General features: G+C 57.5%; 2 protein-coding genes across 3 annotated transcripts; both read right to left on the bottom strand.

Annotated features, from left to right (window-relative positions):
- Window positions 1-408: 408 nt before the first annotated feature.
- PLIN5 (perilipin 5) lies at window positions 409-7,903 on the bottom strand. 2 transcript variants are annotated; one of them, XM_055343928.1, is made up of 8 exons: window positions 7,862-7,903; window positions 6,654-6,729; window positions 5,958-6,153; window positions 5,132-5,211; window positions 4,582-4,762; window positions 2,994-3,193; window positions 1,631-1,750; window positions 409-1,429 (listed from the first exon to the last, which is right to left on the bottom strand). In XM_055343928.1, the coding sequence occupies exons 2-8, from the start codon at window positions 6,711-6,713 to the stop codon at window positions 899-901; spliced, it is 1,368 nt and encodes a 455-aa protein (XP_055199903.1). In that variant the 5' UTR covers window positions 6,714-6,729; window positions 7,862-7,903; the 3' UTR covers window positions 409-898. The 2 variants fall into 2 exon arrangements, with proteins under 2 accessions (XP_055199903.1, XP_055199904.1); XM_055343929.1 differs by lacking the exon at window positions 7,862-7,903 and adding an exon at window positions 7,224-7,470.
- An 833-nt stretch (window positions 7,904-8,736) lies between these two features.
- Window positions 8,737-11,547, bottom strand: LRG1 (leucine rich alpha-2-glycoprotein 1). Its single transcript, XM_055343733.1, has 2 exons — window positions 11,426-11,547; window positions 8,737-10,444 (listed from the first exon to the last, which is right to left on the bottom strand). Exons 1-2 carry the CDS (start codon window positions 11,476-11,478, stop codon window positions 9,433-9,435), a joined length of 1,065 nt encoding a protein of 354 aa, XP_055199708.1. The 5' UTR covers window positions 11,479-11,547; the 3' UTR covers window positions 8,737-9,432.
- Window positions 11,548-16,198: the final 4,651 nt, after the last annotated feature.

Genomic DNA, 16,198 nt, shown 5'->3' with positions numbered 1-16,198 from the left:
CCGTGGCCCTTCCCCTACCTCTGTGTGCCCCCATCCTGGCCAGTGCAGCTGGAGGACTCAGCAGGATCAGCCCCTGTGGGTCCAGGGAGGTTGGCATGGGAGGGGCTGCTCCATCTGACTACTTCTTCCCTCAGATCCTGTTCTCCAGTTTCCGAGAAATTCATTTATACTAAAGTGTGAACAGCTTCCATCCCAGGAAGCTACACCCACGTGCCTAACCCAGGTGGGGAGGGCGCTAGTGGGGGTGGGGGGGACTCCAGACAGGCTGGCAGGCTGGCCAGAGAGGCATTCTCACTGCTTTCGAATCTTGAACCTTGGCTTGTGCCACACAGTCCCACACCTGAGCAACTGCACACCCGGCACCCTGCAGCTAAGACCCACCCCAGGCCTGAACAGAGGCCATAGGCCTTTGGACAACACAAAGCACCTTTATTCTAGAGCACGAACCCCAAAGGGCAAAGCAAGTGGACGTGCAGGTCCGGCTGATACAGCTGCATATCCTCGGGGACCCTGAGTCGAGGATGTACAAGGTGGCGGGGGAGTGGGGGGTGCTCACATTTCAAAACCCCAGAGGCCACTGGGCAAAACATGTGCTTCTGTGGGTTTTGATGTGCTTCTTGGGGTGCAGGGATGGGGGCCGCAGTCAGCTGAACCCAGCTGGGGGTAGTGGGACCCGAACTGGATTCCAGTCCCCATTGTCCAGGGAAGGACTGGGGAGAGTCTGAGAGCAGTGAAGCGGGTCTGGGATTCTGAATTCAGCTCGCCCCACCCCCAACCCTGTCCCCCAGGGCGAGGTCACCACGTGGGCTGTCAGCGCCTACGCGCGGCCACGAGGGGGCAGCAGGGATCCCGGGACACTGGCCCTCGTGGCCTCTGCTGCCCCGCTGGCCCCACATGGTCAGAAGTCCAGCTCTGGCATCAGGGTGTGCTTGGGGCGGCCGGGGGGCGGGGGTTCCTCCTGGGGAGCGTCCTCCGGGGGGGCCGGCCCGTCCCCGTGCTGGGCCTCCCAGGCCCTCTGCTGCGCCGGCCAGTCCAGGTGAGCCCAGCGGGGGTCAGGGCCCCCCACCACCTCGTCCACCAGGGCCTCCAGGTCAGGCGGGGGCGCGGGCCGCTCCACGAGGATGGGCGCGAAGGGCCCCACCAGCCAGGGGAGCGGCACGGCCTGCAGCACCAGCTCCAGCAGCTCATCCACGCAGGCATGCGCCCGGGCCACGCTGCCTCGGCCCTCGGCCAGGGCGGCGGCCGGCACGTCCCCGAAGCAGCGGGCGTCGGCGAAGGCGGACTGCAGGGCGTCCACGCTGCGCCGCACCTCGGCCACCTTGTCCTGGGCGCCCCGGGGCAGGCCCCGCACACTGGTCTCCAGCGCGTCCACCGTTCCCTGCAGCTCCCTCATCAAGCTGCGGGACAGCACCAGCGTCTCCAGCTCCGCCTGTGGCAGAGGGGCGGGGCCTCAGTGTCCCAGACCAGCGCCCTGCCTGCCTCAGTTTCCCCATGGATGCTCCCAACAGCTGGCCTCAGCACTTGTTTTGAGACAGCTGGAGCCCGGCCACTGGCAACCCTGGGCAGATCCAGAAGGCACCCCCCTCCCCCCCACACACACCCCTTGGTCACCCTCTCCCCGCCACCCTACCTGGCTTCGGCGGCGGCGGCCGTTCTCTGGGGCGTGCTGGTTCCAGTCCTCCCAAAGCTCGTGCACCTTCCCAGGGCGGGCCGGGGCCGTGGGGGTCGCCCCGCACTGCATGAGGTTGATCTGAGGGGGCGGAGGCAGTGGTAGTGAGAGCTGGAGGATTTGGGGGCTCGGGGGTGGGGGGCCCAGCACCCTAGCCTGGATCTGGTCTCGATGAACATCTAGAGAGCATCTTCTTCCCTGCAGCCTTCCCCGCCTACTGATCTAGCCTGGCCCACCTGCCCGGTCTCTCCTCTGCTCTTGGCCAGACCCTACGCCCCGTGGTTCCCCTGAAGCTCAGACTCACTTTGGCCGTGCTGCTCCATCTGCCAGGGACAGGTTTCCCTCCACCCCATAGCCCTGTCTGGCTCACTCCAGTTTAAGTTTCAGTGTAGATGCCTCCGCCTCCAGGAAGTCTTCCCTGCTCCCCTCCTGGCTGGGCAGATTCCACAGCACCTCCATGTTCTCCATCATGACCCTGATCCCCCTACTGCGCTGTGAGTGTCCTGAGGGGGCCACTGCGCCCTCTTCGGTGCCCAGGGCAAGGCAGGCATCAGAAGATAAATAGAAATAAATTGGAGTCCATCCGCGCTCCGGAAATAGGATTCAGCCTTAGAAGGGAGGGACATCCTGACACCTGCTGCAACGTGGATGCACCTTGAGGACAGCGTGCCCGAGGACGTAAGCGGCCTCAGGTGCTCATCGGCGCCCTCTGGTGGCGGCTGCGGGGAGGGCAGAGCGGGGTCCCGGATGGAGCTGGGGGACCGGCTGGACCAGGCCGCAGGAAGAGGAAGGGGGGGCTGTGGGCAGAGCTGCAGCACCGGCCGCTGTGCGGGGCGTGGGAGCGGAGGAGAGAGGGGAATGGAGGATTGCTCCCGGGCTTTGACCTGACCCCCCTGCAAGGACGGAGGCTGAGACACAGGAGGAGCAGGCCAGGGGCATCTGAACTCAGCAGTTCAAAGGGAGGGATGGACAGTGAGGGAATCATCTAGAACCTACAGGCTGCGGAGGATTGGGATGGGTGGCAGGTGCACGGGGGAAGCGGTGCTTTCTCTCCTGAGCTACCCGGTCTATAAATTCCGGGTCCTACTTCTCCTTCCCCCCGAAACCCCCTCCTGTCTCCCCAGGCTGAGCCTTGACCCCCACCTCCGAGCTGCCCCAGCCCCGTGTCCCCGCTCTGCCCCAGCCCTGAACACACGCGGCTGGAGGCAGCGGGGCCCGGCTGTGCCTCCCCGCTGCAGACCAGCTCAGGGCCAAGTACGCAGCTGGCACTCAATCCATGCCTACTGGCCTGCGTCTCAGGGCGGGAGTGGACAGAGGCTCTCACCAGCTCCAGCGTCTCCTGCAGCTGGGCCAGCGTGTCTTGGGCGTGGTGTTTCTTCTGCCTCAGTTTCCCCAGGGAGTGTTCATAGGCCAGGTGGCGGAGCCGTGCTGACAGGGAGCCCAAACGCACAAAGTAGCCCTGATGTCTCCTCTGCTCCTCCACCGAGCCCACTTCTGGGCCCTCGGCCTCGGCTGCCAGGGCCGCTGGAGGATGGGACGGAGGAGAGGTCAGCGTGGTCGCCTCTGCACATCTGCTCACCCTCCCTCTGGGTTCACAAGCCCATGGGCTCCCAAATTTATCATTTTCCTTTACTGCTATCAATTCGTTTAACCTTCCCCAGACCCTATGACGTGGGCACTGCTATCAGCCCCATTTACAGATGAGGAACACTGAGGCAGAGGGAGACGATGTGCAAGAGGCAGACCTGGGATTCCAGCCCAGGCACCCTTGACCCCTCTACTAAATGGTCTGTTAAGAATACACTTGATGAAAAAAAAAAAAAAGAATACACTTGATGGGGCAGCCCCGGGTGGCTCAGCGGTCCGCCTTCAGCCCAGGACGTGATCCTGGAGTCCCGGGATCGAGTCCTGCGTCGGGCTCCTTGCATGGAGCCTGCTTCTCCCTCTCCCTCTGCCTATGTCTCTGCCTCTCTGTGTCTCTGATGAATAAATAAATAAAATATATTTTTTAAAAGATTATTTATTTATTTATTATGAGAGACACAGAGAGAGGGGCAGAAACACAGGCAGAGGGAGAAGCAGGCTCCATGCAGGGAGCCTGACATGGGGCTCCATCCCGTGTTTTAGGATTAGGCCCTGGGCTGAAGGAGGCGCTAAACCACTGAGCCACCCAGGCTACCCTAAATAAAATCCTTAAAAAATAAAAAAAGGAATACACTTGACAAGTGTGTGGCACACAGTAGGTGTTTCATAAATGCCTCACAGCCTTTCTGCGGAGGATGGAGGGCCTTGACGCGTCCCCCAAGTGCTATAAGGCAAGGGGGTTGAGAAGTCAGATCGTCTCCAGGGTCAGGCAAGATGTAGAAAGCTGGAGAATGGTGTGTTTGGGTTTTTTTTTAATTAAGATTTTATTTTTTAAGAAATCTCTATCCCCAACATGGGACTCAAAATCACAGCCCCAAGATCAAGAGTGGCCCACCCCACGGACTGAGCCTGCCAGGCGCCCCAGGAGAGGGCAGATGCCTTTCAGCTCGAGTGTTTCGCGCTGGAGGACAGGCCGCAGCTTGGGATCGGGAGGGCGCGATCTCATTGTTAGATGCACGGGATGAGTTAGAGCACTCTAGGCCCTGCCTAGGCCAGCGCTGCAAGCAGGAGGGCCGCCAGTTCGAGGCTGTGGCCCTCACGTGCTTAAGCCCCGTGCCCTCTCAGGGTCTGCGTGGTCTGATTTCTAGGAGGATGCGGGTCGGGGGCTGCGGGGGTGGACGGGACGTCAGGGCTGGGCTCCCCGCCCTGCGTCCCGCTGGACTGCGGTGTGGCCCTGCGCAAAGTGCCAGAGCTCTGTGGTCCGTGACCTCCGGGCATGCGGGCTGGGAGAGGGACTGGGGAGCAGTGGGGAGGGGGGCCAGCCTCACCCAGCTCGTCCTCAGTCATGGGCAGGAAGTGGTCCACCAGCTCCTCCGACTTGCCCAGCACGACGTCCACGGCATGGCTCATGGAGCGCTTCAGGTCTATACTCCAGCGGCGGCCCTGACGCGCCAGGCCCACCACGCCTGTCACACCGCTGGCCACCGTGTCCTTGGCTGAGGTCACCACCTGGTGGGAGGGGGCCCCCTCCAGGTTCTGGCTCCCTTCTCTTACCCAGCTCCTCAAGGCTGGGTGTCAGGGGTCCCTGGCCCTTCCTGGCGTGGGGCCTCAATTTCCCTTCTGTAAAATGAGGGGAAATAGAGGTTCCCCCTCCCGGGGTTGTTGAGGGGATTATGGGCACCCACTGCCACATCTTCAGTGCTCGGTCAGCTCGGCGGGGGCTGATCATTGTAACTTGGCTGGTGTTGAGTGGGCCCCAAACCCGACTCAGCCCCAGTGTTGTGGGCCCAGGTCCTGGGCTGGTCCCGGAGGAGGCTGCGCTGCTCCCTCCCACCGCCACCCCTCTCCGGGTCCCCACCGTAGGGGTCCCCACCCTACCATGTCCGAAGGTTGCTGGAGAAAAGGCAGCTTCTCCAGCTTGTCCAGCCCCCTGCAGGCGAGATTGTTCACTGTGGCCACTGGAGGGGAGAGGCAGGGAGTGAGGGCAAGGGAGGCGGGGAGGATGGAGGGAGGCACGGGGTGGGGTGGGGGGTCTGTGAGGGTATGGGGGGAGACACAAGGCTGGGCCCCACCCCCACTGCCCTCCTGGCCTCAGCCCTGCCACCTGGCTGCTGCCAGCGCCAAGGTGACTCCTGCCCAGTGCCGGCTGGGAGGGCCCAGCGGGCAGGCTCAAGGTCACACAAACTGGCTGAGAAGGAGGCCGGGGAGGTGGGGAGGCCCAGGGCTGGGATGGGACCTCGGTCCACCAGAAGCCAGGGGTCTTTCCACCCCACCCCCACCCCTCTGCCAGGTTGGGCCCCTCAGCTGGCACAGGTGCCTGGGGAGATGTGGGGCTCAGGTCGCCGTGGGGGCAACGACAGAGAGACAGATGGGGGAGGGAGGTGGACAGGAAGGAACCGGAGGTTCACCAGGCCGCTGGATGAGGGACGACCTCCACAAACGGCTAAGGGTGGAGGTCCGGGAGATGAAACCGGAGAGGGATGATGGGGCTGGGGTGTAGGTAGAATGGGGGACGGGGGGGGCAGGGAATGGGAGATGGTGCTGGCGGGATGAGGAAGGACCAGACGGGTGGATGGGGTACAAGCAGGTGCACGGACTAAAGGCATCCACATGGGTGGGACTGCGGGGCTCCCACCTCAGCAGGTGCACTCCAGAGCATGGAGGGGGGCAGTGGGGCAGGACCCAGGGGTCAGGGGGTGCTCACGCTGGGGCTGCAGGTGGCTGAGCAGCGGCTGGGCGTGGTCCAGGGCCCGGGTGGTGAGGCCGCACACGCAGTGCTCGGCCAGGCGGCAGGCGGAGCCCAGCAGCGGGTGCCTGTCCTTAGCAGCACTGTAAGCATCCAAGACGGCGGTGCACGTGGTCCTGACCAGGGGCAGGGCCACCACGCGCTGTACCGCGTTCTGCGGGGAGGTGGGGGCATCAGAGGGGTCCCCTGAGGGTGTGGGGAGCTCCGCTGCACCTCTGTCCTGCTTTCCTTCCCCAGGCCAGGATGAGGGGCGGGCGGGAGGGTTGAGGGACTGCAGGCTTAACTTGGGGCTTCGGCCTTCCCATCTGTAAAATGGGTTTCTAGGGCTGGGTGAGACGTGGAGCCCACATGCGTGAAGTGCGGGGAGCAGGGACTGATGCAGACATGTGGCGTGATTGCTGTCCTTTGTGCTGCTGCCGTGGAGCGCGCCGAGGTGCTGGACACGGGACGGGTAGCCGCAGAGACCCAGAGGTGGAGGTGCGCGGGGGTGGGGGAATGCTTCCCGCCCCGGGGCCTCACTGTGCAGCTCTGAGCCCCCTCCATGGTCCAGCGAGGATAGGAAGGGGCGGGGGCACCTGGTCTGAAACTGTCCCAGAAGTGATATCCCCACCCCCCTTCCCTGTGCCCCTGCTCTGCTGGGGGGCAGCCCCTCACCTGCTGGTCCTGCTCACTCAAGCTGGTTGTGGGGGGCTGAGCAGCCTCGTGGTCTGACATACCTGCTGCAAACACCCTGCAAAGCAGGACAGGGTGAGAGGGGCCTCTCCACACCAGCCCTCCTGGGTCCCACCTAGGCCTTGGGGTCTGTCCTGCTGGGCTTGGGCAGGTACTCTTCTCTCTTGGGACCTCAGTTTTTTGTTTTTTTTTTTTTAAAGATTTTATTTATTTATGATAGACATAGAGATCGGGGTGGGGGGAGCAGAGACACAGGCAGAGGGAGAAGCAGGCCCCTCGCAGGAAGCCCGATGTGGGACTCGACCCCCCAGACTGAGATCACGCCCTGAGCCAAAGGCAGATGGTCAACCGCTGAGCCACCCAGGGGTCCCGATCTCAGGGTCTTGAGTTGGAAGCCCATGTTGGGCTCTGCGCGCAGGGGGGCATCTGCTTGAGGATCCTCTCCCTCTCCCTCTGCCTCTCCCTGGCTTGTGCATACTGTTTCTTAAATAAATAAATACTTTTTTTCAAATAAATAAATCTTAAAAAAAATAGGATGATGATAATACCTACCTCCCAGCATCGCGAGGGACATGGACAATGTATGCACAGGCTCTGTACACAGTAGGTGCACACTAGAGAGCTCTGCAAGGTGGGGATATTGTAGTGATTCAAAGCATGGACTCTGGAGATGGAAAGACCTGGGTTCAAATCCTGCCATTACCTGCTGTGTGACTTTGGGCAAATGCCTTCACCTCTCTGAGCTGTTTCCTCTTCTGCAAAGGAGGGGAGGTCCCTGCTGCCCCTGCCCAGCCCCCAACTCATCCTTCCCCGACAAACTGCACAAGCAGGCCCGGGCAGGGGTGGAGGTGGAAGCTGCCGATTCCCAATAAACGCACAGAGTTACAGGGAAACCGAGGCGGCCGTGGCAATTCCAAGGCCACTCATGTAAGCAGACTCAGGGTGGGGAGTTCGAGCTGAGACTCCCCGCTCCCTCGCAGTTCTTTCCCCATCCCCACCCTGCGCCCTCGGAGCCCTGGTCCCCGCCCAACTGGGTCCCCAGCTTCAGCCAACTGGGCCAAGGGTCTCGGCCACCTGCTCCGGCCCGTCATCCCCCTCCCCTCTCACACCGCTGGATCCCTTCCTGCCCACCTGATCCGGAGCCCCCAGCCCTGCGGGGCTCTCCCGGACGCCCTCCGCAGGGCACTCACCTGGGCGCGCGCAGCCCCTGCCCCCAAGCACCGCGGCGGACCCCGGACTCGGGCTCCAGGCTCCGCCCACCGCCGGCCCCCTTATAGCAGCCGGGGGGCGGGGCCTCGGGTACTGACCAATGGGGAGGGGCCGTGCGGAGGCGTGTCCCCGGGGGGCGGGGCTCCAAGCCCACCCTCCCCACCCCGCGCTCCTCTCTGGGGCTCCCGGGGGCGCTCCGCGGTTGTCATAGTAACTTGCGGACGCTGGATGCCCCAGGTTTGAGCTACTTCCGTTGGCCGGATCTGACCACCTGTCACCCTGCTGTCATCGCGGAGACGGTAGAGGACGATCACTGCCCCCACGACTTCGGGCCGAGGCGTGACCTTGAGTAAGTCCTCAAGGTCTTTCTTGTTGTTTTAAAATATCTGTCCTTTAACTCGGCCAGGATTCCGGCTGGCCCATGCCCTTGGATCCCCATTTTGCAGATGAGCAGACTGAGGGATCTGATTCAAACCCCGCTCTGCCAGACTCCAGGCCCCTCCCTGGCTTTCATCATCATGGAATGACCACCATCATGGGCATGACCATTCTTCCAGGGAGCATGTCCCCAAACACCCAGGGGTCCCCCCCAAATCGGACTCTGGCTCCCAGCATGCCCAGCCCTGTGTCCACACGTGGCTCAAGGTTCCGAGTTGGAAGAACACAGGCTCCAGGCCTCTGCCCATGCCTTGAGCTCCACCCAACCTGCCCAGGCCTGCCCTGGGTGGCTATCCCCCTGGGTTGCCATGGGCCAGCATGACAAATTGTTTGGAGACCTGAAGCAATCTGGTTTAATTTAAACCTTCCCCAGGACACAAGCTCTGGCAGGAATCCACCGGTAAAATGACACTCTGGGCAATGGTCAGAGTTTTATTTCCAGTTAAGTCCTGGATGGGGGGAGGGAGAGGAGAAGCCGAGGGCCATCAGATCCCAACTGTTATCCCTTTGGAAGCTCACGTCCTACACCCCAGACCCTGGATCAGGCCTCTTCTTTCCTTCTCCTTCCTCTGGAGGACTAAGAAGAGAACCTCGGAGATGCTGGGAACACAGTGAATTCCAATAGTCCAATCCCATTCCACACTTATTAACCCCTCAGGTCCGTCTCCAAACTGAGAGATGCTGGCTACCAGGGAACCCAGTCCCAGTCCCTGCATTTGGAGAGCCCCCTGAAGTGGGGGAGCAGAGCCAGATAGAGACAACCCAGCGTGGCCAGGGCTTGGCCAGCGGGAGGCCTGGGGGAGCCTGGAGACCAGGAGATCTGGAAAATAGGGAGACATTCTTTTTTTTTTTTTTTTTTTTTTAAGTAGGCTCCATTCCCAGTGTGGGGCCCTGAGATGAAGAGTTGCATGCCCTACCAGCTAAGCCAGCCAGGTGCCCCCAGGAAAGATTCTTGGAAGAGGGTACAAGGAGGCCAGAGAGCCCACGGTGTGTTTTAGGAAGCGTGAGCCAAGCCAGCCCCAGCAGCTCCGGAAAGCTGAAGGTGAATGATTTGCCAAGGAGCATGCAGCGTCCTGCCAGGCCCGTCTCCCCACCGCAGCCCCAGGCCTCAGCCTCAGTGTGACTCGGCTGCTTCTAGGAGCGTCTGGCCCTTCAAGGGTTCGGGCCGAGCGCAGCGGGTGTCGTTCCTGGAGAACATCTTGTCTTTGTTGGCCACAAGCCACCCATAGAGGTCGTCCAGGTTGTGATCACAGATCCAGGGGTTACCAGAGATGTCAAAGCCGTCCTCCATGTCCCGGGTGGGCTGCCCCAGGGATGTCCAGAGCCCCTTGGGCACGCTGGTGAGCGAGTTGTTGGAGAGGTCAAGCATGTCCAGCTGCTGCAGACCTCGGAAGGCACCGGCAGCCACCGTGGCCAACTTGTTGTCACTCAGGAAAAGGTAGCGCAGGCCTGGCTGGGGTGCCAGGAGCCCCTCTTCAAGCACTTGCAACCTGTTGCCCTCCAGATGCAGCCTTTCCAACTGCAGGGGGCCCCTCAGGAGGTCAGGGGGCAGAGTCTTCAACTGGTTATTACTGAGGTCAAGGATGCGCAGGGCGGTGAAGTTGGCCAGCAGCCCGGGGGGCAGTGTCTGGAGGTGGTTCCCGGACAGGTCCAGATGCCCCAGGGCTTTCAGCCCGCACAGCCATGAGGGCTCCAGGACGTCCAGCCGGTTTTCCTTCAGTACCAGGGTGTGGAGAGCAGCCGAGACCCGGAACAGGCCGGGGGGCAGATGGGTCAGGGCATTGCGGGTCAGGTCGAGCACTTTCAGCAGAGGCACCGGCAGCAAGAGCTTGGGCGAGAGGCTCTCCAGCTGGTTGGTGGAGAGGTGCAACTCCTGGAGGTTAGAGACGCCCTGGAGGGTGTCAGCCCGAAGCTGGGTGAGGTTGAAGAACTCCACCACCAGGTGGACGGTGTCGGAAGGGAAGCGGTGAGGGAGTTTGGCAGGTGGGTGGCAGGAGACGGAGCTGCCGTTGCTGGACGGGAACACCAGGCAGGTGTCACGGTCCAGGGTGACCCCCTGGGCTGAGGCCACGAATAACAGCAGCAGGAGCAGTGTTCTAGAAAGATGGGAGCTCAGACCTCCCGGGCTGTAGACAGTGACAGAAGAGACACCTAGTTCGATGAAAGTGTCCCAAGAATCAGCTATTTCTTGTCTCCACTTTCCCCCATCCTGGACCATGCCACCTCCTTGCTCCCCTCGACTAGGGCATCACCTCCGGCTCCTCCCCTGGCCTCCCCCTCATCCCTCCCCCAACTGCCAGAAGTAGCTGCTATTCCCCAGAGCAGTCTAACTCTGAAAAAGGAGTTTCTCAGTCAGACCCATAACTGCTACCCTTCTTCATTGGCAGCTCAGCCCCATCGGGCTGTTAATTATTTACAGTCTCATTTGCTAATTTCTTCTGCTCTAGCTTGTTTTCTGGGTCATTTTCTATCTCCCTGGCTCCATACTTTGAAGGTAGAGTCAGCGAACTCCTACTTAGCCTGCAAAGCCCCAGCTCCAATGCTTCCTTTTCCATGAAGGTTTTCTCTGACTTTCCCAAGGTTCCCCCTCTGGGGTCCGTCTCTTTCTGTCTGGCCCTGAACCAGCAAGGTTATATTTCTTTTTTTAAAAAAGATTTTTATTTATTTATTCATAGAGATGCAGAGAGAGAGAGAGGCAGAGACACAGGCAGAGGGAGAAGCAGGCTTCATGCAGGGAGCCTCACGTGGGACTCGATCCACGGTCTCCAGGATCACGCCCTGGGCTGCAGGCGGCGCTAAACCGCTGCGCCACCAGGGCTGCCCAGCAAGGTTATATTTCTGTGGCCTGTTCCATCTTGCTCCAAAATGCTTGGAACAATCCAGGCCTCAGAAAGGAACTCTAAACCTGAAAAGTGTATTCTGCTTTGTGCAGATCTGGGGCAGGCTTTTGGCCTTGGGATGGAGTGGTTTACAGTTGGCACCATAATCCTCGGAGGGCTGGGGCTTCTGCGCCTCCTGGTCTGCCCAGCAGGCCTCTGATGGGGTGTTGGTCGGGCAGTGCTGGGGTCTTCTACCTCTCTCTCTGGCCCGGGGTGGGGGAGACTCACCTCTGGCTTCGCTCTGGGCTCCAAGGGGACATAATGGCCTCTCTCTTTTCCATCTGTGTTCCCTTGGCCCGGTGAGGTAGCCTTATACCCTTGGACCGAGGACAAGGCCGCCAACCACAGGGAAGTCCTTACCCACATCCTGTTCCCGTTAGTGGCTGGACCTGAGCCAGGCAGGGGAAACGGAGTCGTCAAAGTTGCAAAACTGCTTCCTGGCAGTGGGAGGGCAGCAGGGAGTTGCCTGCCCCTTCCTTCCCTGCTTCTACCCAGTTTTTCATTTCCCTGAATCCTGCTTTTGGAGGGTGGGCACCCAAGAGTCTCTGGGGCTGAATCCCCGCTTCCTCCAGTCCAGGAATCAGAGGTTGGGTTCACAAGGCACCATTTTTAGGGGACAGCTCTTTAAGCAAGAGATACTCTTTGCACTAAATTTGAGCAACCAGGAAGCTCAACAAAGAGAACAAAAAGCATTTGTGTTGAACTTATGACATGTTGTTGGCCTTTTTAAAAAATGAAATAATTTCTAAAAATTAGATTTCAAATGTAAGCAATGCCAAAAGCCTCCACAGTCTTTGAACAATGGCCTGGGAGGCACTGAACCTGGCTCTGGTTCCCAGCTCCGCTAGGAATGGCTTTATTTTGTGATCTTGGGCAAGTGGCTTCAGTTTTCTTGGCCTCAGTTTCCATATCCGTGGAGTTGAACTCAATCTCCAAGGGCCCCTTCTGCTCTTTCTTTCTTCATCTGAAGCTAATGTGCTGTTTGTTTTGGATCCTTCTCATTCCCTAACGCATTTGGAAGCTACAAATTTCCCTTTGAGAACTGCTTTGGCTGCACCTCACCGGTTTGGCTATCCAGTGCTTTCATTCTTGTCGCATTCTAAACATTCAGGTGTGATGTGCACCCAAGACTTTGGTCACGTCTGGCCATAGCCTCTTCTCCCCGGCCAATCTCTGGAGTTCTGTCTCTATTGAGCTGTAAGAATGAATATGAGTTCTGTCTTGTGGACACACAGGTTCAGAGACATACATGCAGGCTGATCGTGACAGGCATAAAGAAAGACAGATGGAGGGGGGCCTGGGTGGCTCAGTCGGTTAAGTGTCTGCCTTCAGCTTAGGTCATAATCCTGGGATGCAGCCCCACATCAGGCTCCTCGTTCAGTGGGGAGTCTGCTTCTCCCTCTCCCTCTGCTTCTCCTCCTCCTTGTGCTCTCTCTCTCTCTCTGTCTCTCTCTGTCAAATAAATAAATACAATCTAAAAAAAAAAAGACAGATGGATATCCTCGTGAATACACAGGTAGAGATACCACACGGAGGGGAAAATGTGTAGGATCACACAGACACACGGACAAAGCAGGACACGTCAGACAGAATAACAGATCTGTAGAGGCAGACACGCAAAAACACATACCCACAAAAGTAGGCATAGGAGCTGAATAGACAGTTTTCCAAAGAAGACACCTAGATGGCCAATAGGTACATGAAAATGCTCAACGTCACTCATCATCAGAAAATTGCAGATCAAAACCACAATGAGCTATTACCTCACACTTGTCAGAATAATTAGAATCAAGAAGACAAGAAATAACAAGTGTTGGCGAGGCTGCGGAGAAAAGGGAACCCTTGGGGGTCCCCGGGTGGCTCAGAGGTTTAGCGCCTGCCTTCGGCCCAGGGCATGATCCTGGAGTCCCAGGATCAAGTCCCACGTCAGGCTCCCTGCATGGAGCCTGTGTCTCCCTCTGCCTGTGTCTCTGCCTCTCTCTCTCTCTCTCTCTCTCTCTCTCTCTCTCTGTCTCTCATGAATAAATAAATAAATAAAATCTTTAAAAAAAAAGAAAAGAGAAAAGAAAAGAAAGAAAAAAGAAAAGAAAAGAAGAAAAAAAAAGAAAAGAAAAGGGAAACCTTGCACACTGCCAGTGGGAAAGCAAATTGGTGCAGCCGCTGGGGAAGACAGTGTGGAGGGAGGGCCCTCAAAAAATTAAAAATAGAGATATATGACCCAGCAATCTCACTTCTGGGTATTTATCCAAAGAAAACAAAATGGTAACTTGAAAAGATATATGTATTCGTTTGTTTGTCAGAGTATTATTCACAATAGCCAAGACATAGAAACATCCTATGGGTTATTGACGGATGGATAAAGAAGATGTGATTTAAAAAAAAGAGGGGATCCCTGGGTGGCTCAGCAGTTTGGCGCCTGCCTTTGGTCCAGGGCGTGATCCTGGGGTCCCGGGATCGAGTCCCATGTCGGGCTCTCTGCATGGAGCCTGCTGCTCCCTCTGCCTGTGTCTCTGCCTCTTTCTCCCTCTCTCCATCTCTCTATGTCTATCATGAATAAATAAATAAAATCTTAAAAATAAATAAATAAATAAATAAATAAATAAATAAATAAATAAATAAGTAAATAGAAAATGTGATGCACAGACACTGGAATATTATTCAAGCATAAAAAAGAAGAAAATGCTGCCATTTGCAACAATGTGATTGAATCTTGAGGGTATTACCCTAAGTGAATTAAACCAGGCCGAGAAAGACAGATACCCTATACTCTCATTTATTTGTGGAATTAAACCCATAACTGAGAGCAGGATGGCAGGATGGCTGCCAGGCGCTACGGGGTGCAGGAAATGGGGAGATGTTGGTCTAAGGGTACAAACGTGCAGTTTTTTTTTTTTTAGATTTAAAACATTTATTTATTTGTGAGAGAGAGAGAGAGAGAGAGAGAGAGAGGAAGAGCACCAGCAGGAGAAGGGGCAGAGGGAGAGGGAGAAGCAGACTCCTCGCTGAGCAGAGATCCTGAGGCAGGGCTCCATCCCAGGGCTCTGGGATCATGACCTGAGCCGAAGAAGTCACAATTCACCAACTGAGCCACCCAGGCGCCCCCACCCCTCAACCCCATTTTTTCTTTAAAATTTTATTTATTTACTAGAGAGAGAGAGAGGGAGGGACAAATGTGCAGTTCTAAGATGAATACACCCAGGAGGGGTCACGTACAGCGTGGTGACTACAGTTAACGTTACCGTATTATATACTTTTTTTTTTAAATTTATTTATGATAGTCACAGAGAGAGAGAGAGAGAGAGGCAGAGACATAGGCAGAGCGAGAAGCAGGCTCCATGCACCGGGAGCCTGACATGGGATTCGATCCCGGATCTCCAGGATCGTGCCCTGGGCCAAAGGCAGGCGCCAAACCGCTGCGCCACCCAGGGATCCCACCGTATTATATACTTGAGAATTGCTGAGAGAGTAGATCTGCAATATTCCCGTCACTCACACACCCGGGGACCTACGGGAGGAGACGCATCTATGGTGGAAATCCTCGTGCAATACGTGCACACATCAAATCACTGGGTTGTGCGCCTGGAACTCGTCCATCAAACCTCTCTCAATAAGGCTGGAGAAACGGACACAGGTTCAGGAGGAGCAATGGGAAGTCATCACGGTGCTTTGTGTCGCTTTGTTTACTAACAGTGTCCCCCAGCACAAGGGGGAACCGGATCTGTCCTGTCCACTGCACGGTCCCCAGAGCCCAGCACACAGCAGGTGCTTCACGGACGCGGGCGGGAAGGGAGGAGTGTGAACGTAAAGGCATAACTGAAGAGATCTCTTAAAGTGAAATCAGATCCTGCTCCCTGCTTAAAACCCTCTGATGGTTCCCTGTCGCACTTAAATAAAATCTGTAAGGCTGGGGTGGGGGTGGAGGTGGGGAGTTAATGTTTAATGGGGACTGAGTTTTACTTTGGAAAGATGCGAAAGTTCTGGGGATGGATGGTGGGGGTGGGTGCCCGGCGGTGTGAACGGACTTCAGGCCATTGAGCTGTGTGCTTTAAGAAACGGTACCAAAAAAATTAAAATAAATAAAATAAAAATATAAATAAGTAAATAAATAAATGTACCAATGGTGTATTTGAATTGATGTAGATTTATGTGGATTTTACAACCAAAGAATTTTACATTCCTCACCTGTGAGGCTCTGCCTACCTGGAGCCCTGGCCCTGCTCTCTCCTCATCTGCACCTGCTCCTGCCCAGCCCTCCCTCCCTGCGCTGCTGGGGGCCACTGTGGTCGCTCTGCCCCTCCTCCAAGCAGGTCCCCACTGCAGGCCTTGCACCGCCTCTTCCCTCTGCCTGCACAACTCCCCACAGCTGCTTTCTCACATGTCACCTCTCAGCTCAAGTGTCACCTCCTCCAGAGGTCCTCCTTGATCACCCCCTCCCCCACCCCATCACCCCAGACCTAACTCGTTATCTGGCTTTTTCACTGCGCATGTCACTACTTCAAATCCAGGCCTAGGGCAGCCCGAGTGGCTCAGCGGTTTAGCGCCGCCTTCAGCCCAGGGTGTGATCCTGGATACCTGGGATGGGTCCCACATCTGGCCCCCTACGTGACCCCTGTTTCTTCCTCTGCCTGTGTTTCTGTGTCTCTCATGAATAAATAAAATCTTAAAAAAAAAAAAAACGAACCACAAATCCGGTCCTAATTTGTGTGTATGGGGTCGATCCCCCCACCCCCCCACACCTCAACTGCCCCAGGCTGTGAACTCCACGGAGGACAGGGATCTTGGTCCCAAACATGCCTGGCATTCCAGCAGGAGCACAATAAATATTTGCTCAAGTGTGAATCAGAAACTGGCCCATCCAGATGAAGATGCCGGCTCCTCTCCCATTTCCACACCCAGTTCCCCCAGAATTCTGCTTGTGGCCATGAGTCCCACAGGGCGCTCCCAACTGCCCTGGGTAACACTGGGGTCCTGCCCCCCACCCCAGGAGACAGAGCACACCCA

This window comes from Nyctereutes procyonoides, unplaced genomic scaffold (assembly GCF_905146905.1).
Source record: "Nyctereutes procyonoides isolate TBG_1078 unplaced genomic scaffold, NYPRO_anot_genome, whole genome shotgun sequence".
Classification (NCBI taxonomy): Eukaryota; Metazoa; Chordata; class Mammalia; order Carnivora; family Canidae; genus Nyctereutes; species Nyctereutes procyonoides.
This window is presented reverse-complemented; position numbering and strand designations above follow the sequence as displayed.

What these genes read in the sequence shown, in the direction of transcription:
- PLIN5 (XM_055343928.1), bottom strand. Translation starts at nt 6,713, where the DNA reads ATGTCAGACCACGAGGCTGCTCAGCCCCCCACAACCAGCTTGAGTGAG. An exon ending in TGAGTGAGCAGGACCAGCAG is followed by an intron (nt 6,154 to 6,653) that starts GTGAGGGGCTGC and finishes ACCTCCCCGCAG; the next exon opens with AACGCGGTACAGCGCGTGGT. An exon ending in TCCAGCAACCTTCGGACATG is followed by an intron (nt 4,763 to 5,131) that starts GTAGGGTGGGGA and finishes CCCTCCCACCAG; the next exon opens with GTGGTGACCTCAGCCAAGGA.
- LRG1 (XM_055343733.1), bottom strand. Translation starts at nt 11,478, where the DNA reads ATGGAAAAGAGAGAGGCCATTATGTCCCCTTGGAGCCCAGAGCGAAGC. An exon ending in AGCCCAGAGCGAAGCCAGAG is followed by an intron (nt 10,445 to 11,425) that starts GTGAGTCTCCCC and finishes CACTGTCTACAG; the next exon opens with CCCGGGAGGTCTGAGCTCCC.